Source organism: Neolamprologus multifasciatus, chromosome 14 (genome assembly GCF_963576455.1).
Source record: "Neolamprologus multifasciatus chromosome 14, fNeoMul1.2, whole genome shotgun sequence".
Classification (NCBI taxonomy): Eukaryota; Metazoa; Chordata; class Actinopteri; order Cichliformes; family Cichlidae; genus Neolamprologus; species Neolamprologus multifasciatus.
The window spans coordinates 26,649,725-26,672,114 of NC_140452.1; the positions used below are offsets into that span (position 1 = coordinate 26,649,725).

The 22,390-nt window shown below is 40.4% G+C and overlaps 2 protein-coding genes across 4 annotated transcripts in view; one reads left to right on the forward strand and one right to left on the reverse strand.

Moving 5' to 3' along the window:
- Positions 1-16,592, forward strand: part of kcnab1a (potassium voltage-gated channel subfamily A regulatory beta subunit 1a) — a 121,989-nt gene extending 105,397 nt beyond the window's left edge. For all 3 annotated transcript variants that reach the window (XM_085131724.1, XM_085131723.1, XM_085131725.1), the window contains exons 4-14: positions 4,259-4,338; positions 4,884-4,928; positions 6,387-6,431; positions 7,618-7,661; positions 7,827-7,913; positions 12,230-12,315; positions 13,528-13,648; positions 13,872-13,966; positions 14,490-14,610; positions 15,015-15,103; positions 15,304-16,592. In XM_085131724.1, the coding sequence (XP_084987850.1) occupies positions 4,259-4,338; positions 4,884-4,928; positions 6,387-6,431; positions 7,618-7,661; positions 7,827-7,913; positions 12,230-12,315; positions 13,528-13,648; positions 13,872-13,966; positions 14,490-14,610; positions 15,015-15,103; positions 15,304-15,393 (903 nt within the window). In that variant the 3' untranslated portion in view covers positions 15,394-16,592. The remainder of the gene's footprint in view (positions 1-4,258; positions 4,339-4,883; positions 4,929-6,386; positions 6,432-7,617; positions 7,662-7,826; positions 7,914-12,229; positions 12,316-13,527; positions 13,649-13,871; positions 13,967-14,489; positions 14,611-15,014; positions 15,104-15,303) is intronic.
- Positions 16,593-18,926: 2,334 nt separating this feature from the next.
- ssr3 (signal sequence receptor, gamma) lies at positions 18,927-22,076 on the reverse strand. The gene is made up of 5 exons (XM_085131727.1): positions 21,854-22,076; positions 21,384-21,510; positions 20,920-21,018; positions 19,814-19,945; positions 18,927-19,190 (listed from the first exon to the last, which is right to left on the reverse strand). The coding sequence occupies exons 1-5, from the start codon at positions 21,984-21,986 to the stop codon at positions 19,124-19,126; spliced, it is 558 nt and encodes a 185-aa protein (XP_084987853.1). The 5' UTR covers positions 21,987-22,076; the 3' UTR covers positions 18,927-19,123.
- Between the last annotated feature and the right edge of the window lie 314 nt (positions 22,077-22,390).

The window sequence follows — 22,390 nt, forward strand, 5'->3', positions numbered from 1 at the left end:
GCAATTTTTGGAGAGCGCGTCTTATCAAAGCGCTACATCCTCGTCTTAACGATAACACATTCCCAGACAGGCAGGAGGTTCGTGGCGGTTAGCGAGCTGATATTGCTTACTCATTCAAAAAGGGCAAAAGTGGATCCATAAATCATAAAGTGAATTTGAAGACGACGTCTCTTGTTCGTGTCAACGTCGATGCAGTGAGTTTGAAAGGGGAGGAGGCAGCGCAGTCATAAAATCCTTGCTCAAGGTTGTGTGGGTTGTATGTGGGAGGCTGCTGCGGCCTTGATTCTGAGGTTGTGTGAGGAACTAAAAAAATGAAAAAAAGTCAATTTTTTTTCTTATTATATTCCCTCCATCTATGGAAATTCGTTTGTCTTCCACCTTTTGTGCGCCTGAAGAAAAAAAAAAGGGGGAAAAAAGGAGGAGAGAAGCCTGAAGCCACCCATGTGTTCCTGCAACTTCAGTGACTCAGTGTTTGACTACAGGAAGAGGTTTTTATTTTATAGACGTGCTGCTTCTGCAGCTTCTGCCTGTTTGGTTTTTTTTAAAGCATCCCATCATTTGAAGGCCCTCGCTCATATTCAGTTCATCTGAAATGCCTAGAAGTCAAAGCAGAAGTGAGTAAGCAGTGATGCTTCAACACCACTGCAAACTTTCTGACTTCACAAATGTCACTTTCAGCTCTTTGGCAGCGACTGGCCTGTTAGCATGTTGTGAGACTCGTCATGAATAAGCAGTCACCCTGAAACTATCGCTCATGTTCTGGTTTAATTCAGTCTGTCCTTGTAACGCTCCCTTCTGCATGTTTCAAACTCTACCAGCAAATAAATATCAGTTTTAAGTTGTCACCACTTTGAAGTTATGCAGTCCATCTATTAGCTTCTCATCTTACCTCATCCTTCATCCTGTAGCTGTTATCTTACCTAAGACCTCCATTCGTTCACTTTCCAGTGTGGCCAACAGTTCTGGCATGAGGTTGCTTCCCTGTTTGCACTCAGCAGAGACCAATAAGGGAAAGAACATGCTTTTCATATTCTCTGTAATCCCTCTTCCCCAAATCTTTCTCTCCTTAAGTGACATCTCCTTTCTCTAACCTCTCCATTATCCAGCTCCATCTTTTTATTCTGCTCTGTTTGTCTGATGCCAGTCCAGGGCTCAGAGACTGAATGAGCCATTTTGAAATGTGGACACTGTTATGTCCTTCCTTTATTTCCTTTCCTGGTTGTTCACTGAACCTTATCTGAAAGCACTGGATTTGCATCTGATGCATTTCTTTAAAAAAAAAAAAAAAAAAAACAAGAAAAAATGAAATATATGAATATATTGTATTGATGTTGGTTATACTAGGCTGAGAAAAAAACACTTATAAAATTACTTTTCAGATAGGGAACAGAACAAAATGCTGTTTGCTGTAAAGAATCATTAAAGACTGGATATAAAAGATGGACATGGCTCCAGTTGTGGTTATTCCAACTTTTCCTATTTCTGAGATGATTTTCTTTCTACAAGCTGTAGCTGAAATGAAAAAACAAACAAAAATCTATTTTACTTTAATGTAAAATATTTTTTTATTTAAAAGAAATTAATTGAACTTTAAAATGCTGCACAGGATTTTTCAAAATAAAGTGCTCTGCTACTAGAAAGAGGTGCAAATAAGAAATAAATGGAATTAAATTTTACCTGATGGTGGTTCCGAATATTTGACCTAAACAAACAGAAGCAAATGCAACACATTTATGTAACAGAACAAATTTCAGACTCGTTTTGACCAGTAATGAGACAATGACCTTCTTTGTTTTCTAAAAAAGGCTCCTGGCTTTTGGTTGTCTCTGAACTCTGGTTGGATTTAGCTTTAGCTACTTTTCCCCTTTTAACGTCTTTAAAATGTCTCTATTTACCCAGATGAGGGGATTAGGCGTCTGGTTAGGTTTGTCATTATAAACATTTTCCCGCTAACACTTTTTTATCTCAACTCAGAGTGAAGAGCTTTTGTGCTAACAACATATTAGCATATAGCTGTGAGTGTGATCTGGGCTGATTAACAATCAGCCAATCTCAGACCTCGGCAGGTAGATCGGGACGCCTTCAGTGCCTAATGAATCTTTTTGATTTCTCTGTCAGGTCCACTTGTCACTCTGAAGCTGGTGACATCCAAAATGCTGATCTTGAGGCAATAAACTAAATGACTGTTGTCATGGTAGTACGTGTGTCTTTTAAATACAGTCTGTAGGGTGCACCAATCTGAAACACTGGATTAGTTTTTTTCAGTCATGTCATAACATCATTCATGTATGGATAACTGGACAGATAACTGAGAGAAAAGATTACAGGATTTGATTTCCTCTCTGCTGGTATAAAGGCCAAAGATGACTCCCCCAGGTGATTCTGAATGCACAAGTGTTTGCCACTGCAACACTAGAATAAAGAGTCAGCAGCTGCACTTTTCTTCTGATTCGTTGTAGTTTTAGCAGCTAAAACTACTCAGTATTATGTTGGCAGGAGATGAAGAATGTCTCTCTCTTTTTTCTCCTTAAGCCTTTTCCTGCTGTAGAGGAACACCACTTGGATTCCTGCTTTGCTGCTACAAGTAAAAATGCCATTTTAAGACTTTCCACAGCTGGCAATTTCTCCATTGAGAACAGGTGCTGCTGTTTCAACAGGTGATGCTACATTATCTCACCAAGAATCCTTTCTGGGGCTTGCGGTTAACTTTAAAAATGGATTTTAAAGTATAAATGACTGTTTTCAGCTTTGCCTCCAAGCAAAAAGCCCATGTGGGAGCTGCTGTAGCTACAACATCTTAAATCAGTTTACAAACACACTTTTTATTGACTTTTATTTTGCTTCCTTTTGGTCCTTTTCCATTTTTTATGACTTCTTTTTGTGTGTGTTGTCCTTCATTTTATTGCCGTTCTATATTACATTACGTTACACAGGGGATGTGCCTTCAGCATGTTCATCAAAGGAATGTTAGTTACTAATAAAATCAAATTTACTGTCACTGTATCACACACAGGCTAGGAATGCTATCCCGCTTCATGCTAGTTGCAAAGTGATGGTTGAGGAAGGCTGAAAACATTTCTCAGAGGAGACGTTATCTCATTCTTCTAGAAGCAACGCCTCCACTGTCTGCCATCACACACACACAAAAACCCACACATACTGTACATGCATTCGCACAAACTCACGCACTTCACGCAGACACGTGAACACAAACAACACAGCACACCCTTCTGTCACTACAGAACTCCACAGGGAAATGACAGTAAATTCACTTAAAGTCCTCCATGTAATAAAAGTCACCTCAGGGAAATTGGATCTCAGTTAGATGATTTATGGTCACCATGTCTGCAAATTTTAAAAAATGCCACACACACACACTCGCACAAAGCATGAATTAACTAAAGAGAAAAGAGCTGATACAGCTGTACATCATGAAGTCGAATGATTTTTCACAGCTAATTACACTGAGGCCCTACTTACTCAATAAAATCTGAATATGAACAAACTTCCAGCGTAGCTGCACACGAGTACAGTTCTGCTTGATCCAAATGGAAACGTTCACGGTCGTTCTGAACCACCAGGTGAAGCATGAATATAAAGGTGAGCGTCACTGAGGTGGTTCGCCATTGTGACGTTCACTGTCACATGAGGTTCACGTAAATCTGATAACACCAAGCTTACTGACCAGTCAAGAGGCAGTCTGGCTTCTGAAGGTATTTGACTGCCATTTCTGCTCCTCTGGACACTCTCTGTGCCTCACTTCAGCTCAGCTTTTCTTTTATTAATATCATGCTAGCCATTTTTTATGCTCTCTAAACCAGATTATGTGTTATTAAGTCGCTCTCGAGATGGTGTGGTCTTTTCTATTTTATATATTGAAATACGCCATTGCCTGTAACGTGCTGCATAAAACTCATTTGCAGTTAAATAATACTCCGAGGAAGCCCTCTGGTTGCAATTCCTCAGCAGTGATTCCTAGATGAAATGTGAAGCTGCACGGGCTGATGATGTGTGTCATGTTTTCCTACTTTGAAAGAGATTTGGGTAAATCTTGGACACTGTATCCGTGGAAACACATGAATATTTAAAAGGAAGATATTGATATGCAGGAATAATGCGGCTCCCTCACGGCCGATTCATCAGTAGGCGCCTGAAAGAGGGAAAAAATTGTTTCTTTTTGGTAAAATAGAAACTGCAAACTAACCTTTCTGTATCCTCTCTTTTTTTCATGTGTGTGCTCGATCTGACCGCTTGCCAGGTTGCAGAGCAGCTAATGACGATTGCCTACGAGAGTGGAGTCAACTTGTTTGACACAGCTGAGGTGTACGCGGGTGGCAGGTGGGTGATACACAGACCAGTGTTTTTGTGTAATGGGCTGCAGATGTCCGGCCTCGCTGTCACCAAAGTGCTCTTACTATAATATTCTCTAAACTGTTAGAAACTATGTCACATTTAGTATGATTATTCATGAGCTTAAAAGAAGTCCAGACATTATTCGTTCAAAATTGTAGGTTTCTGTTCATTGTAGCAATTTTTGAAATTTCTTGCATGTGTCTGTTCTTTGCTTTTCTCAACCACTGTTACCGTCTCATCTGTGAGGTCTTTTTATTTGTGACCTCACAGATGAAAGTGTATGTCAGAGACCTCGTAATGCAACGGCAAGCACTGCAGTTCCAATAAAAAGACTTCTACTAGCAGGAAATAGTATAATACGTTTTTGAAGACCCTTTTATTACGCCGTCCAACTGCCTGGTTCATAAACAACCAGTTTGCGTGCAGGCCTCTTTTGTTCCTCACTGTACTGTGGGCCGATACTGTGGAAGGAATGTTTATGATTTCAAAGTGCGATTTATTAACAACGCTTCGTTTATATTGCCTCGCAGGGCCGAAATCATTCTAGGAAACATCATCAAGAAGAAATGCTGGAGGTATGATTGCTCCAATACTTCTGCCTGAGAGAGAATGTGGAGAAGGATGATCTGTGTGTGTGTGTGTGTGTGTGTGTGTGTGTGTGTTGCAGATGAAAGATGCATGAAACTGTGTTTTGTTTTGTTTTTTTTCTTTTCCAGTGCGGAATTGTGCTTTTGTCTCAAAGGAAAAAAAGGAAAAAATAACTTTTATTAGTATTAATTCCTGCCTTATTGTCATAGTTTTGTTTTTCTTTTATTAAATGAAGTTAAATGTCTAGTTCATGGACAATACAGACACAATACAGCAGCCTGAAATAGCTTCCACATGAAAGTTGGCCTGCAGGCATTTTTTCCACAAATTTAAATATTCTTTTTATGGAGTTATTTAAACATGCTCATTTTTTTATTATTGATCGGCTCTGTAGGAGACGGGGAGAAGAGGAGTTACAGTATCATCAAAGGAAGCTCAAATATTGCACATTTTTACGTCTGAGTGCAAAAGAAGCTGCACAAAAAGTCGCATTTTCAGATCATAGTGATGGGATACTGTGGGATCACCGCCTGACGTATTCGATATAAAGCCATAACCTTAACCGAATTTGTCTTAGAACAACAGCATGTGATAAGTGATGGAGTCTCCATGCAACAATAACGCTTGCCACGCTATTAAATGAAGCTATGGAAACATGTATTTGCTAATCATTAGGTGGATTAGGCAGATCAGTGTCATGCACTGAGCTGCCTACACCAGTCTGTGAGTGCTGTCATGACAAATGGAAAGAACAAGCGCTCTACTTTACACTTCTTGGTCATATGTTGAGAATTCAGTGCCGGTAACACTGAATAATAATTATAAAGAGCTGCAGGGCATTTATTGATTTGTCCCATGTGACTAAAGTCTGCAAACACTCTCACAGCTCCTGCATTTAATTTGCAACTCTAATGCGGTGAAACCAGAAATCGTGTTTGCTTTTGCTGCCGTGTGAGATGCTGTAGAGTTTAATGATTTCACACAGCGCCAAATGACAAGGATGTCATCAAAACTCTTAAGCAAGACGGGCGTAGCATTTTCCCACCTGTTGCGTGGATAGCTCATTAGTCCGACAGTGTGACTAAACATTGAGGAACAACAAGACTGTGCTTTTGAATAAACAACTTAGCAAGGAGGGATGAAATAAAAATGGGAAAATAGCTGTAACAGACATGGTAGTGAGGAAAGCTGCAATGTAATTAGTCTTTTTTATAATACAGTCTTATATATATAATACAGAGAAAACCCCAACAATCAGATGACCCCTATGAACAAGCACTGGTCACAGTGGGAAGGAAAAACTCCCTTTTAACAGGAAGAAACCTCTGGCAGCAAGACAGAACAAAGGACACAGACTTTGCATGTGTATTTTCACTTTGTCATGTTATTACAATACAGCACATTGCACTAAATTTGCCTTATCCCGCTTTCTCTTTGCTTTCTAGGAGATCCAGCTTGGTCATTACAACTAAACTGTACTGGGGAGGAAAGTAAGTAAGAAACCCTGCAAACTCTTCACTTCCATGATATGAACTGTAATATTTTTTTAGGTTGTGTTGCTCACAAATTCTCAGTAATGTATTATCTGTTTGCAAAAAAACCCCTTGCATTGCACTTCTTTCATGTGAAACATTTGCAAAGCCCTTTTTAAATCCTGCATTGTTTACACGAAGGTTGGTATCCATCTTCTTCTTCTTCCTTTTCCTTTTACAACAAAAATAAAATACAAATAAAATAAAAATATGTCCTCGTGCATCTGCGCTCGCAATACAAGCAAAACAAGGACCATCTGACAGAAAGATAGAATCTTGGGGTAAATTTGCAAACGTGAAACGATTTTTTTCTGGGTCACAGAAATAAAATATTCACAAAAATCATTAAAAAAAACCCACCTAACCACCTAACTTTGTTCAGATAAATAACAATAAAGCATGTATTTTAGTTAAGTCACTCAAAATTATACAAAAGACAATATAATCCTTTTGTCTCTGCTACATTTATCATTTTATATCCTTAATGTCTTTCAAAGCATCCAAACTTTTGCCTCTCTGCACCAAAGAAAGTTTCCTCGTGTTTTTGTGTGTCCATTTATCTCCGTTAACAACCTGAACAGCAACATGTCACGTAAAGTAACAACCAATGGGAGAACCTTCTGCTGAGACTGCAGAGAGAGAGAGGAGAGGGGATAAAGAAATCTACTTTATAGCACACACATCCAAAAAACACACACACACACAGAAAAGAAAGAGAAAGTCTGTCAAGCTCCAAGCCAGAGGCTGCCCAACTGGGTCTTGTGATAAGGAAGAGGTTATTCTCTAGTTTTCAAGCATTTCCTCCAAACGCAGAGTCTGTGCTACGTCTCTCTCCTGCAGAGTCTGGATGCATAACGATGCTGAACAGCTGAGCGTGCGCTGACCTATTTACTTTAAACAGCCTGAAATGTACATTTGGAGTTCGTGTTTTTTGGTCACCCAGCGGGGTCCAAAAGTAACTTAAATTGACTTTAAGTCTGCAAAGTAAAACCGGTTTGAATTCCCACAATTTCTGGAACTTTTAGAAAAAAAATCTTATTTGGTTTTTTAAGATAAAAAAGAAGTGAAGCAGTTTTTTTGTTGTTGTTGTTTAATTAAGTGCAGTTTATGATTGATGTGATATGTATGTGTTTTATTCGATCAGAGCAGAGACAGAGAGAGGGTTGTCAAGGAAACACATTATTGAAGGTGAGACATGCAAATTTAACATCTCCAAAGATGACAAACTTTTTTTCTTAAAGAGTGAAATTTTTTAAAATGAGATCACAGTAACATGTTATAAGGTAAAAGTCTTTCAGTTCATTAACCTTTGAGTGTCCTTTGCCCTCGTGTGTGTGTGTGTGTGTGTGTCAGGTCTGAAAGGCTCTCTACAAAGGATGCAGCTGGAGTATGTGGATGTAGTTTTTGCCAATCGCCCAGATAGCAATACTCCCATGGAGGGTGAGTCAGTGTATCAAGTTTTCCAACAACATTCAGTTATGAAACTAATCGAATCAGCTGGCTCTGGTTCACAGTGTCTGACTTTCAGCAAATGGAACTTTTGGCGTTATTGTGATCGTTTGTAAGATTCATGAAATAGTTGCGTTGTTGCTCCACAGAATCATGTATTTACACTTGCAGAAAAATGTGTTAGGTTACCAGTATCACGGCTGAGAACTGTATATAAAAATAATCAAGTATTTGTGAGTAATTATGTCTTTTCAAACATAATTGTGATTTTTGACTATAGAGAAGCTGTCGATGAAATCCAGTGTGCAGAAAGCTATTTTCTGTTTGCAAGACAAATTCAAAAAAACCTCAGAATATCTTGTCTAATCTGAAACACTGCATTCATTTATCACGAGTGTTTGTACAGTGTCTCTGACAAAGAACATATTTACCTAGTGGTGTTAGAGCTACTTATTATTTCTATTATATTGAACTAGAAATGTAAGACTAGTTTTACTCTTGGAAAATCTGTTCTTTAGCTAAAGTGAGGCAGGCAGGTCTGCATAATTCATTATCAAGAAGTTTCTTATTAACATGCATATTAGTAGTTCAGTGGTTCCTCATTAATCATTATAAATTGATTGGGTACTATTGCTTACTGAGGTAGAGCCTCTTAACAGTGCGGTTTATTTCAGTAGCTTTTTAATTAGCGCTTCTAAGCAGTCGGTAGAGCTGCTTTCTTTTATATGAACTATGCTCTGGTTAATATTACATTTTAATATTCCAATACAAATCTGTGTGACACTGACATGAATGACAGAGTTCATTTAACAGTATTAAAGCAAAATGCTCTTGCTATTATAAATTTATATTGCTGAAGCTTTAAACATTGCATAAGTGAGCTTGTAATAGCAATAGTGTGGTTTACACTAGTCAGGTCCTGCTGGAGACACAACTCCCCTTTGGGGTTGGATCAGGAGGGACGTCCAGCTCAAAAACTGCAAAATCAAACATGCAGAGCTACCCGGTGTGGTAACCTGTTATGAAAGGGGAGTGGTCGAAAGTAGCTTATAGTAATAGCAAAAAGCTACTGTATATACCAGATAAAAGTAATGTTAAAGTAAGGGCATCTTTCTCACAAAATTAACACTCAGTATGCAGGCAGTAACCCAAGCTGCCCCGCTGAATATCTCAGTGAATGTTTATAATTGGCTATAAATGAATTTATGTAGAAGTAAGTGTAAAGATGCATTTGAAAATAAAAAAAGACATTGCACAAGTATTTTATTCAGGTAATTATCAAATGTATATTGAATTAATCTGATTTAATTTCTGTGTTGCGGTGTCTGCTCTCTGTTTCACTGTGTATGTTTCTTCACTGTGCTCGGCTTCTTCTTTTAGAACACACACACACACTCACACACGCGCACACACACACACACACACACACACACACACACACACACACACACACACACACACACACACACACACACACAGTGAATCAGAGAGCAGGTTGTAGCTGGATGTTTTTTGTCGGTTCTTTTGTGCTTAAGCTTGTCTATTCCTTTATCTTGTAGCTGTTTAGGATCTGCTCCTGTACATACTTATTTTCTTTTGCCCTCACTGTTCTTATTTAATTCCTTCAGCTTTTAGATGTTTTTCATGCTCGTTGATGCACGCTTTCTTGTTTTTCATGCTTCCCCAGACTTGTTTTGCTCTCTGTTGTGCTATGCCGCCCGGAAATAGATGCAGGTTGCATTTAAATATGAACGCAGCATGATGCTACGTAAATACAGAGCAAGGACGACAGGAGGGAAGGGTGAAGAGAGGAAGACAACAATAACAAACGAAAGGAAAGAAAGCGAATTGTTTTCTTGTCTTAATCCTGTGTTATTTCCCCTGGCAGCATACTATTGAGTAAGACGTCTGTGCTTCAGGTTAATTATTACTCGTGCAGGGAAAAACAAAAACCTTCATTACAAGTCTTCTTGGTTTGTCTTGATTATATACTTTTGGTGCATGTTGACTTCTACTGACGCGCCATCTTTCCTAACCTCTTTTTTTCTTTTCTCTCTGGGAGTTCTTAAACTTTCTCGCCCAGCCTAATCGGTTATCTTGCCAAGTATCGGTTGTGCAGAGTGAAAAACAAGAGTCCTGCCACAGTGAACGATTGCACTATAATTGGAGTGAGCACAGGGCGATGATGAACAACCTTAATGACAGTCCTAATCTCAGTTTTTGTTGGCCCCGACTGCCGTTGGCTCTCACAGTCAGCAGCGTTGGAGCTAATTGCGGCATTAAAAATGCAGTAGCTTGAATGTGATCAGAAGGGCTTTAGTATGTGAGCTTGTTAGTTTGTCCCCGGAGTCGTCAGGGAGGTGTGATGAGCCGTCAGCAGGTAAGAAAGACTTGAGGAGGCGGGCGGCCTTGTGAGGGTTTAATATATTTATTTATTTATTTTCGATTAGGTCATGACAGAAACTGGAACAACATGAAGAAGAAGCTTCTTTCAAGGCCGTTTCTCTCAAATGTTGCCTTTTTATTTTCTTAGTCTTTTAGTTTTTGACTGGTTTTAGTTTTCTATCTTTTATTCATCAACTTTTCTGGCATTGTCTTTTCATGTAGCTCGGCTATAGCTGGCTAAAAATATTTTGCCAAGCTCTAGGTCAGGGGTGTCAAACTCAAATACATAGTGGGCCAAAATTCAAAACTGGAACAAAGTCGCGGGCTAACATGAATATTTATTGAAATATATTTATTCCTCCAGATATGAGAATGAATCTTTTCTTATGGACTCAAACACGTTTTGCTGAAAAACTGAATATGGAACAAGCAAAGCTTAATACTAAACAATATATATATTAGCTGTATAATACCAGTAGGCCAGCTCTAATAGTAATTTGGTATGGCTTCGCGGGCCAAATGTAATTAGGCTGCGGGCCAAATTTGGCCCACGGGCCAGAGTTTGACACCTATGCTCTAGGTGTCAAACTCTAGGTGTCATTATCAGAGGATTGATGCGAACATCAATCCTCTGATAATGTTCTCACTATGTTATCATCATATTCTGTTGAGAAATTGTTTGACATGTCCTTGTCCATCTGCTGTGTTATTCTGGTTTTACCGCAGTTTAGATCTCTTCCTGTCCTCTGCTTCTTCCTCATTTACACCACCCACCTGCGAGCCACGGCCACATCATAGTTTTCTTTGGCTTTACTTTGATCCGCTTGTTCTGCAGCTCCGTGTTAGTCCTTGTTTTAATATTTACCAAACCTCTTCTCTGCATAAGCCCAAGCCAGCACAATCTCACCTCTCTACTTTTTCCCTGAACTCTCTGATCCAAGTTGCGTCTCTGTGATATGTTGAGTCCTAATAATCCATCTTTCCATCTGCCTCCAGCTCCACCTCCTCTCTTTTCATCTGCAACATTATCTCCAACCTATATGCAGTGAGGGCTTAATGTAACTGAACAATGATTTTTGTAATGTAAACCACCACAGTGGGTTTAAACCAGTGCAGACTTTGAGCTTTAAAACAACTGATTTGACAAAAGTATCTCAATTAATCTTTTCAGAATTACAGCCATTTTTATACATTGTCCTTCATTTTCAAAGGCTCAAAAGTAATTGGACATGGCCGGATGTGGCCCGTTCTCTTCTTATTTCATAACAAATCAGGTAGAGTAAAGATCTGGAGTTGTTTGCAAGTGTTGGTAGCTGTTCACCTTGATATTACTTGCTAGTCTCCAATTCTACAATCACAATAGGCCTTCATGAAGATGCAATCACTTAAAAGAAGGCCAGTTTAGACTTTGCCAGCAAACATCTAAAAGAGTCTGAACAGCTCCGGAAATAACAAAAGTATTTGGGCAGATGAAACCAAGATGAACTTTTTCCAGAAGGATGGGAAGAAAAAGAAAAAGTTAATAAACTGAAGAAAACCACATCATCTGTCAAACATGGTAGAGGAAGTGTTATAACTAGGGCATGTGTGACATACAGTAGAACCGGGTGGTTATTTATTTATTTATTTAGTATTTACTGATGATATGACTGCTGACAGAAGCAGCAGGATGAATTATGAAGTGCAGTCTTGGTTTGTTTTATTTAAAATCCACTAGCAGTGCAATAAAGTGGCAAAATTACAAAATAGAGTCTTTGTACTCTTGCACTCTTCTCTCACTACAAATCACAAGCATCTATAAATATTACTGATGATGCTTCTCAGCGAGCAACACCGAAATGCAAACGGTGAAGTAAACACGCACAATTTGTTCGCTGTCGATCCAGCTGACTGATACCTGTCATAACTGCATTTATCCACAGAGATTGTTCGAGCCATGACCTATGTGATAAACCAAGGCATGGCCATGTACTGGGGGACGTCTCGGTGGACGGCCATGGAGATCATGGTAAGCAGCAAACAGCTTTGAGTATAAGAAATGAAGAAGAATGAAAATGTCCAAATAAATGTTTCCTTTACACATTTGGTAACCGACTACAGATCGTATATAAATGATGGATATAGTATCTGGCGTGAACAGTCAAGCCAATGCAGATGTGCCTTTCCAGTGACCAGCATATTCACAGTATTGAAAATGAATGAGTAATTACAGAGCTGATGATTGGAGGGAAGTCGGGGGGAGAAAGTAGTGACTGTAAAAGACTGAGAGTGAAAAGAGGCTTTTTCAGTAAGTGGCACAGGCACAGCGGCTTCTTCTGGCTTTTGTTTTGTTTTCCTGTCAGAGATAATCCACTTCCTGTTTCAACCACTGGTGCATTAATGAATATATACATGAGGCAGAGAGTTATGAAGTGAACACATGCCTGAAGTGACACTCAAGGACGTAGCATCCATCCCCTCTTATCTCTCTTGGTCTCTTTATCACCCTCCTCCTCCCTCTAAGCACACTGCAATATGTTGACATTCTCCCTCTCTGGCTGTGAAAAAGAAGCAGATATCTTTATAAAGAACAGCAGGCCCAGATGAACACTGTGTAATTTAGATAGCATCGCTAATGAAGGTGGCTTTGATTCTCAGCAGTACAGCATGCACACGCAGTTACATGCATGGATGCGCACACGGGCTGGAGGCACATGTCATGGGTTGCAGCGCAGAAGGGCAACTGGTAATTTGTAAGTTGAGTGATGGCAGTGATATTATCCGTGCATCACACAGAATACACTCCCACTTCGACTGTGCTCTCATCCTGACATGTGTTGCACAGCAGGAAACCCACTAAATTAAAGGGTATTTAAAGAAGCAACAATGGCGCTGTTTTTCTCCGAGTAGGTGTGTGTGTGTGTGACTCCTCTGGCATTTGCCTTTAAAGGATCCGTGGACAAAATAGATAAGGAAATTTGAACATGGTGCCTCCGAGTTGTGATATGAAATATTGATTCGCTGACTTACTGAGAGGCATGCATTTGAATTTGTGCCACGCTCCCACAAGCTGATTAACAACCCCTCCCTCTCTCATTTCCTCCCCGAGTATTACCCAAACCTCTGTGCTTACGTACCAAATAGCTATATAGCTATAAAATAACAATCTTTTGAACAATATATAAAAGTAAATCCACATGAAACATCGTGATGAGCATCTTTTCTCTGTCTTTATCTCTAGGAGGCTTACTCTGTGGCGAGACAGTTTAATCTGATCCCGCCAGTGTGCGAGCAGGCCGAGTATCATCTTTTCCAGAGGGAGAAAGTAGAAGTGCAACTGCCCGAACTCTACCATAAGATAGGCAAGTGTTTGACAACAGCTTGATCAGTCACATGCATCCTTGTGTCACTTCCCTATCCACTCCATCCAACAACCTTTCTGACCAAGTTGCTCTCCTTCTCTGTTGCTCATTTCCACTGCGCTTTAATCACCCTCTCACGTTTTCACTTTTTCTGACGCTCTTCTCACACATTTCATCTCACTAAAACTCCTCTTCAACTCTCCTGCTGTGTCCATGGTTACAGGAGTCGGCGCGATGACGTGGTCACCGCTGGCATGCGGCATCATCACAGGAAAATATGAAAATGGCATTCCTGAGTCATCCAGGGCCTCCATGAAGGTAAGCGTGAGGGTTCGTCAAAACAAAGCGACAGTGAGAATCAGATTCAAAGCAGTGATTCATGACTTGTGCGCTTCAGGTGGTGTCGATATCTAAGACGTGAGACAGATGAGATCTGGGGAGGGTTTATGGAGGTTTGATTTGGACACACTGAAACTTAAGGACGTGCATGTGGGATGTTTTCGGTTTAGATGTAACCAAACAAAGTTGCTTCCGCTTGCATCTTCACCCTAAAGTTAGATATAGTCATGCTTTATTTTTCCAAGCTCATGTTTTGCATCTTTGAGTACGTCTGTGTCCCTGACTTGAGTTGAACAAACAGATTCAACTCAATTGCTGTCCATTCAAGTTGACTTTAATTAATTAAATAAATGATGAAATTAAGGCATGTCTGTAGCACTGTGACTACACCTCTGTGTGTCAATAAATTATTAATAATACATCAGCTCTGGAGTCTCCAGGCTCTCAGGCCTCACCCTGCATCTCTTCACTCATTCAGTCTGTGTCTTCTCTGTGCTGTCAGTCCTATCAGTGGTTGAAGGAGAAAATAATAAGTGAGGATGGAAGGAAGCAACAAGCCAAGCTGAAGGAGCTCAACCACATCGCAGAGAAGCTGGGATGTACCCTGCCTCAGCTGGCTGTGGGTAAGACTTCCCTGTCTTATAGCAAATACAGCAGAAGCAGCTTAAAGCAAAGCTTTTAAACCATAAATGCACAGACCTGTCAGACAGGAGCTGGTTTATGTAAGACGGGCACATTTTTCATCACCTTCGTTGGGTATTTGTTGTCTTTCGTGTTTGATATTTCCTCCAGCTTCCAGTCTACACACCAACGCAAAACTTTTCTGATGCACTTGTGCTTGCACTGCATCCCTGTGGATGTTCAAATAGCTGGGTGTGTTGTGCACTCCCCATGTGATAAGTAGATGTCCAGGTTATGTGCAAGAGTGCTGGAACCTCTGGTTTGTTTAAAGACAATAATCAGAAAGTAATAATAAGACGTGTGCCGTTGAATAGTCACTGACTGAGTATCTTCTGCTTTTCTGCAGCTTGGTGTCTAAGAAATGAAGGGGTGAGCTCGGTCCTTCTGGGAACATCCAATCCTGAGCAGCTCACTGAAAACCTCGGGGCCATACAGGTCAGAACAGGCAGACACACATTGCTGTTACCTGTGTTTCTTCACCTGCATCCTCTGCTGTCTTCCACTTATAATGATTTCTAGATCAAGTTGTCCCAAGTCTGTACCTATAATGACTTCAGACTTTCTTCACATTATTCTGCATGTCTTCCTTCCTTTGCTCCTCTCAGGCTTACTCAGCACATCTCTTTCTTTCTTAGGTCCTTCCCAAGATGACCTCCCATGTGGTGTCAGAGATCGACCACATCCTAGGCAACAGACCATACAGTAAGAAGGACTACCGCTCTTAGACCAGGCAGTTGGACTTCCAAGAGGTCAGCTGTACCTACCTACCTAACCATACTGCTACCTTGGACCCTCCATTCAGTGTTCATGTCCATGGTTCTCTCCTCGGGCCCCACTCAGCTCCAGCCCGCCTCAGCCTGGAACAGACGGCCTTGCTAAGTCCAGCGTTGCATACTGTACCTTTGTCTGTTTGAGCCTTGTCCTGATCAGATCAGCTCTACCAGGCTCATCTCAGGTGCCCAGCTCAGCTACGTCATGCTTGAGAAACTCAGCTTTTTGCAGCCTGAAACACAAAACATGATCCACTTCAGTAGTTCTAAACTTTGTGCTCCTCCCAAATCAAAGTGTTGCCACGTGCAGGTAGAACTATGCAGATCTTAGAGTAGAACATGTAAAAGTTTAGATTCAGGCTTATATTTGAGATCCCACCACATCCCAGTTCAGCTCCATCCAGGGATAGATATACAACTGACCTGATATCTGGATTAAAATTATATGAAACTACGACTGCAGCTCCTCGTTTTTAAAATATATCCAACCTTACACTCACATCCAGTTAGCAGATAAACCAAAAGAAGCAAAGCGGGCGTACTTAAAGTGCCTTCCCGAAGGGTACCTTGATAGTAGCTGCTAAATGAGACACCTGTGTTACTTATTTATTGGGCTCAGGCCTTCAGGTCTCGAGCCCATCCATTAAAAGCCAAGACCTCCACTCACAAGTAACATAATTTGAGCACAACATTCTTATTGGGCCCATATTTTATTTATGAGTACCACTGTACCACAGCTGAATACATGAATGCAAGAAATCAGAGGTATCTCAGGAAAGTGGACAGTTGTATTCTGAACCCCACCCGCCCCCACCCCACTCAGTGCTTTCATTAAATCGCTATGCAGAGCAACACACAGAATTACCATAAGAGTGTAAAACTCCAACCTCCTGTGTTGGAGGTAAGCAGCAACCAGGTGACTTGCGCATAATACAGAGTTTTATTAACATGAATGAAGCCTCAACAGACCCGATCCCTATTAGCCTGAATTAGCTTTCAAATACCTACCAAGTATATTCTGTCCCGTATTTAGAATAGTTAAGTATTCAGTGGATTATAAAGGCTGCAAATCGTGAGCGTATTTACCACCAGATGCATGTTTCCCTGCTATAGTGTGCCTCTTTCTTCTTTTCGACAAAGCACATAATTAAAGACTAGAAGAGGGTTTGATCAAAAAATCCTGCAAGCTTGTCCCCCCAGCCCCCCAGGTGTGACAGAGTACTGCGGGACTTTGAGTACTAGTACATATTGGACTCTGTTTGAGGAGAGAGTGAAGCATGTCGCCCCCGTGTGTTCCCTCTGAGGAACTGCTGAAGAATCCCACAGAAGAGAAATAAAGCGGACTACTTTTCTGCCTGTGAACTGAACCTGCATCGCTAGATCGCTCCAGCAAACCTTGAGGATTTTGGACTTAAGCTTACGATGAATCTATGAAATAAAAGATAAACTCGCCTCTGGTCTTGTCATGTTTAGAACGACTGCTTGTTTAAATGGCACAATGGGGCACAGACTCAAGGTATTTGGGATGTGGCAAAGATTACAGTATTTATTCTAGAGTAGTTAATATATATGAATTTATTTTGACATTTTGAAATACTGCTTTTGTTTGAAGATGCTAAATGTACATAAGATGTTAAGAAATACTGTGTAACATAAGGAGAAACCCATCGAGGAGCCTTCACCGCAGTGTATGGCTCACACATAGCAGACGTGTAAATAGAGTCACTTTTCTGCTCCTCTGCAGTATCGCTGCATCAGTTGCAACGTTTAGGCCACTGTCCAGCCCGTCCTGCTCCTTCCATCCTGACAAAAATGTACTTTTGTCTCCTCAAAGACAAAGAAAGTCACAACTATTTATAAGGATTAAGATTTAAATTTGTATTTCTCTTTTGGATTCTGCGTCAATAAGAGAATCGTTCTAAAAATGAGCTTCTCTAATGAGATGTGACAAATGTGATTAAAGGTTTCTTAAAGGACTTGAACGTGGATCGACCCTTCGGATTTCATGGCTGTCACCTTGATGCATTATTTTTGTTCTCTTTCATGTGGAAAACAAGCCATCTCTGAGATCAGCAGAAATGTTGGCCAGGTTCCGACTGAGTCACTTTCTTGTCCTTGGTGTGCATCTGTTGACTTGCACCACAAATACCACCTATGTATGGATCAATCAAGGGAAATCTCATTAGATTACAAGCGCCTACAGTTAACCAGAGCACGCTGTTACCTGTTTTTGGATGAAACACTAAAATCTCCTTGGCTCACAGCTTATTTAAGAAGTCTGGCCTTGGAGGAAAACTAGAGTTGGATCCAAAATGCCTTGAAATCAAGAAAAAACATCATATTTTGCTTATTTCTTATTCTCTATGTGGACACAGCACCATCTTTTCCTACGCAGAATTCACTTATTTGTAGCTTTTGGTGGCAAACACGTGCCACTGAGACACGAAGGTAAACGTTTAAGTTTGTGTGCAAGTCAACAGCTTTCCCATCAGTTTGAGTCAGTCACTGTTGGACTGTGGCCACCTGGCAGAGTGCCTTGAATTCCTTCAACAGGAATAAATTCAGGGATGTCTTTCACTACAAGTTGGTAAATGGCGTTTGGCTTCTGGCCTACAAGATATGTAAGATTTTAAAACAAAAGTATGCAGATGATATTATTTGATTGCCCAATCTGTCTCCTGTGTCACTTTAATAGAAAGTTGTAAGCATCAAGCACACACCGACAGTGTAGCTACAAAAAAGGAAAATGCTGTCTTTAAATTGTTATTATTCTCTATTGAATGATGCACTTACTGAGCTCCATCATTTCCCGGGAGCGTTACATCACCGAACAGTGGAGCTGATTCTTTAAACTGGTAGCTTCTCCGTAAATGGGACTCGCTTTCAGAGGAATGCAAAACCTACATATTATCAGCTCCACAAACTTCGGGAACAAGCAGCGCAACAGTCCTACAGATATTAGGAAAAGTAATGCAAGATGGACATTAACCTTCTTGTTGTCTGAGAGAACAGTGACTTGTCTTCGTGGTCTTCTCAATTTCTTACAGACTTAGAAACAACTCTAAAATGCAACAAGCAAGTCATCTGTGGCTGTTTTTCAGCTTGTTGAAATCCTGTAATGTGCCACATCAACTGCTACCCATGGTTTCTGGTTTTGGTTCGAGTCCTACCTGATAATCAGATCTGAAAACTCAGAGGTCACTGATTCTACGTGTTGTTGGGTGGATGAAAAACACTTGAGAGACATTGACTTCGGTTCTTGTTGCGTCATTGTATTGTTTCCCTTCCTGATCAGTGGTTTCTCTGTAAATACTCTATGTGAAAGTGTGATTAGAAATAAAAGCATTGCCAATGGAAATGGTGTCTAAGCCAATCAATGGACCGTATAATTCAAACAGATTAATAATCACGCAAAATCCTGTTGTTGTTTTCTGAAATTAGCTGTAAAAAAGCAGACTGAACAACACACAAATCAAATGACACGGATGACAAGTAAACAGACTTGCTTTATTTGTTACAAAAACAACAGAAGACAGATCTGTAGAAACAACTCTGGAGATAATTTGATCACGACTTTCATGAAGATGAAATGTCATATTCCGCTTGTAAACCCTGTTCCTAACATGAGTGTACACTTCTTTAGCCCATTTCCTAACCTCCAGTCCAACCCCCACCCTTTCTTCCTTTACTTTGAGCCGGTGGAAAGCAAAGCAATGAGTCCTGAAGAGGCACTGATGGACAGAATGTAGTTGCTGGGAAAAGGTGGGTTAAGGTAAACACTGGTAAGAAAAGTTTGCAGATATGAAGCATACAGTGTTACTTTTGACAGGGAGTTTTCTTTAGTTTTAGTCATAATTTAAACATCAAATTTCTTTTAGTCAACTAAATATTGTAAGATTATCATAGACTAAAATAATAATAATAATAATAAAGTATAAAAATGTCCGTTTGTAAAGTTGGGCGGGCAGACGGTGTGGACACTCAAAGTTGTAAATGTGGTAACTTAATGTAGGATTTTCAATCTTTAATGTTTCAACCTCTGACCTTAGTGCACGAGGAGATCGCTTCTGATGGGATCAATTCCAAACTCGTCCTGCCTTTCTGCACAACGTGATTAATTCTCAAATCAAATCATTTTATATGTTGAAAAAAGTGTCAGCACACTTCATCATAGGTTTTGCTCCTCGTGCATTAGTTTTAATAGTTATCGTCATTTAAGATCACTACGGCAAAATTAACACTGGTAGCATAAGCCTGGAATAATCGGTTTTCTATTAATCTGTTAAGATGTGTTAAAAGGATAAATCTGTCATACGTTTTCAACTTAAATATACTTGTGAACTATATACCACCACATACAGACGTGAAAGGATACACGGTGGGGTTGAAGTTCTTGAGCAGGAAGAAAGAGGCGATGATGACGAGAACCAGGAAGAGTGTGTTGTTGTAGAAGATGGAGAAGGTGGTGGCCTCGTAGTCGGCGACCTCGTTCTTCTTCCACAGAATTCTGGACAGGAGATAAAAACCAAGGTTACCAGGTTACCATGTACCAGGTTAACGCAGACTTTGTTAGAGACAGTGTGTGAACAGAAACAAGGTGGTTGATGTCAAACATAGACTTATACTCAATTTGTGCTCACTGGGTTGGTCCACTTAAATGCAAACAGCGACAATGCCACAGCTCCATCAGCATTTACACCAGCGCTGAGGGTGTGAGTACGCCCTGCTGTCTTCTCCTGAAGTGTCGCCACTCAGACAAAACCTTTTCCCAGAAAGTGTCTTCTTTTCACAGTGTTGGAACATCTCCCTCTATATAATCTCTGACTCTCTGATCCTCAGTACTGATTTATCATCATACTTTTGACTTTTGATGTACGGTGACGTTCACAAGGGCGAGACCAGTGAAGATAGATGGGTCATTAACGCGACCAGAAGAAACTGCACCTGAGTTTAGCACCTAACGCTGGCAGAAGAGGGTGTTGTTGTGGTTTGTTGACATGAGATTATAGTGTAACTATTAGGAATATAATACAGACTAAAATACTGTAAACCTGTAAGCTCACGTATTAGTGATCTGTCCCATTCTCACCACAAAGGCTGACTGCTGCTTTCACACATTTATTACAGTTATAAAGACTTTCTGCCCGTGTAACTCATTTGCCAGAAAAAATAAAAGTTAAAGATAAAGTTGGTAAAGTTTATAATTTATGATTTCACTTTTAAGATTACTGACACAAACCAGAAATACTCACATCAGTCTGCAGCTTTCCCAGAGACAAAAAACTGTGTCGCACCACTGAATGAGGTACGTAAAACTGTATCAGTACAGGCTCAGAGTCGGATTTCTATATAACCTACTTCCACTTGGTTTGAAACACCACCTAAATTGGTGGCCCCTCCACACAGATAAGCAAACGCAAGTGTGTAGATGGCGTGTAGTTGCTGAATTTGAATTGGGCTTACGTGTGCACTACGTTTTACCTCTCGTCTTTCTCCTTGCGGGACATCTTGCGGTTGTCAGCCTCAGACAACTTCCTGGTTACCTCCTTTGAAACAGCATCCTCACGTTTCTGTGCGACCCTGGAGTGTGATGAGTGGAAGATCACAAGCATTAAGACTTTAATCAAATTCAAAACACAACAGCAACTCACAGTAGATTCAGCTTCTAATAAGAAGTAACAAAATCATTTCTGAACTCAGTCTGTTGATTCTTAATCTGTTTCAAAGTTTCCCCAATGAATAACATCACATCTGTCAATCAAGTTGATCGAATTAAAAAAGCTCTAACTCTACAGAGACAGTTTGATTCCCTATTTGTGTTCAAACTACTTATTATTATATGTTTGTGTCCCCATGTAACTGAAGTTAAAAGGTATGAATAAAGTATAATATGAAGCCCATTTAACCAAGCAGCAACGCGTGTGTAGTGGATTTGTCCCTCTTACTTGTGTTTGAGCACAAACTTGACGTTCTTGTAGGCAAAAGCAACCAAGTAGGTGCTGACCAGAGTCATCACAGCATACAGAACTGCAGACTGGACCAGGTCCATATGCCAGATCCTCCAAAACAGCCCTAAAGAGAGGAAAAACAAGCACAAAAAGCTGCTCAAACTAATTATCTGAGACTGGAGTTTTTCAAGTAAAATCTCCCTAAGTTTTTTTGTGTTTTGATTCATTTGTTACTGCACTTCGTATCACAGCGTTATTACGAGGTCACGTTAGCATTCCTGGTCAATATTATTAACTGTGCTTATGTGTTATATCTCTGAACATTACGTGAGCTTAGATATGTAAAGTAGCGGCTCTGAAAACCTCGTTTTTATGGACAGTTTCTCATTTTTCATCCTCCACTCACTCAGTGTTAGCTAAATTAGCGGTTAGCACCAGCTAGCTTCCTCAGCCTATGCTGTACTCACAGATGGGGATGGCAGAAACGATGAGTGCATTTCCGTAAAACAGAGCTGTGGACTTTGCCGACAAGTTTCTGCTGAAGTCCTGAAGGAGAAGATCTTCTTCTGACTGCTGCTTGTTGCTGGTTTTGGGAGCCATGAGTGCTCACTGAACGGCCTGCCTGCTGCTCAGCTCCGGGTAGAAGAAGACTGACACGTCGGTGAATGGAGAAGAAGAGGAGAAGAGAGACGCGTCAGCACTCCGGCTTCTTCTTCTTTGTTTGGATGACGACGGAGACGCTGTGGCTTTTTGCTGCCCTCCACAGGACGATAAGGACACAGCACTTGTGCCGTTGCACAATAACCTACTTTAACGATATTTTTGTGCACCTTAATGTAATGGGCATTTTGACATGAAGAATTAGGTAAACACGTCTGTTTCTGATCACATTAATGAGGGCTGTTTCATGTAGGACCACAAGCTAACTAAAGTGACTGTTGACAGGGTTATAGAGCTATCAGCTGCGGTGACCCTCTGACAAGGGAGCAACTGAAAGTGGCTTA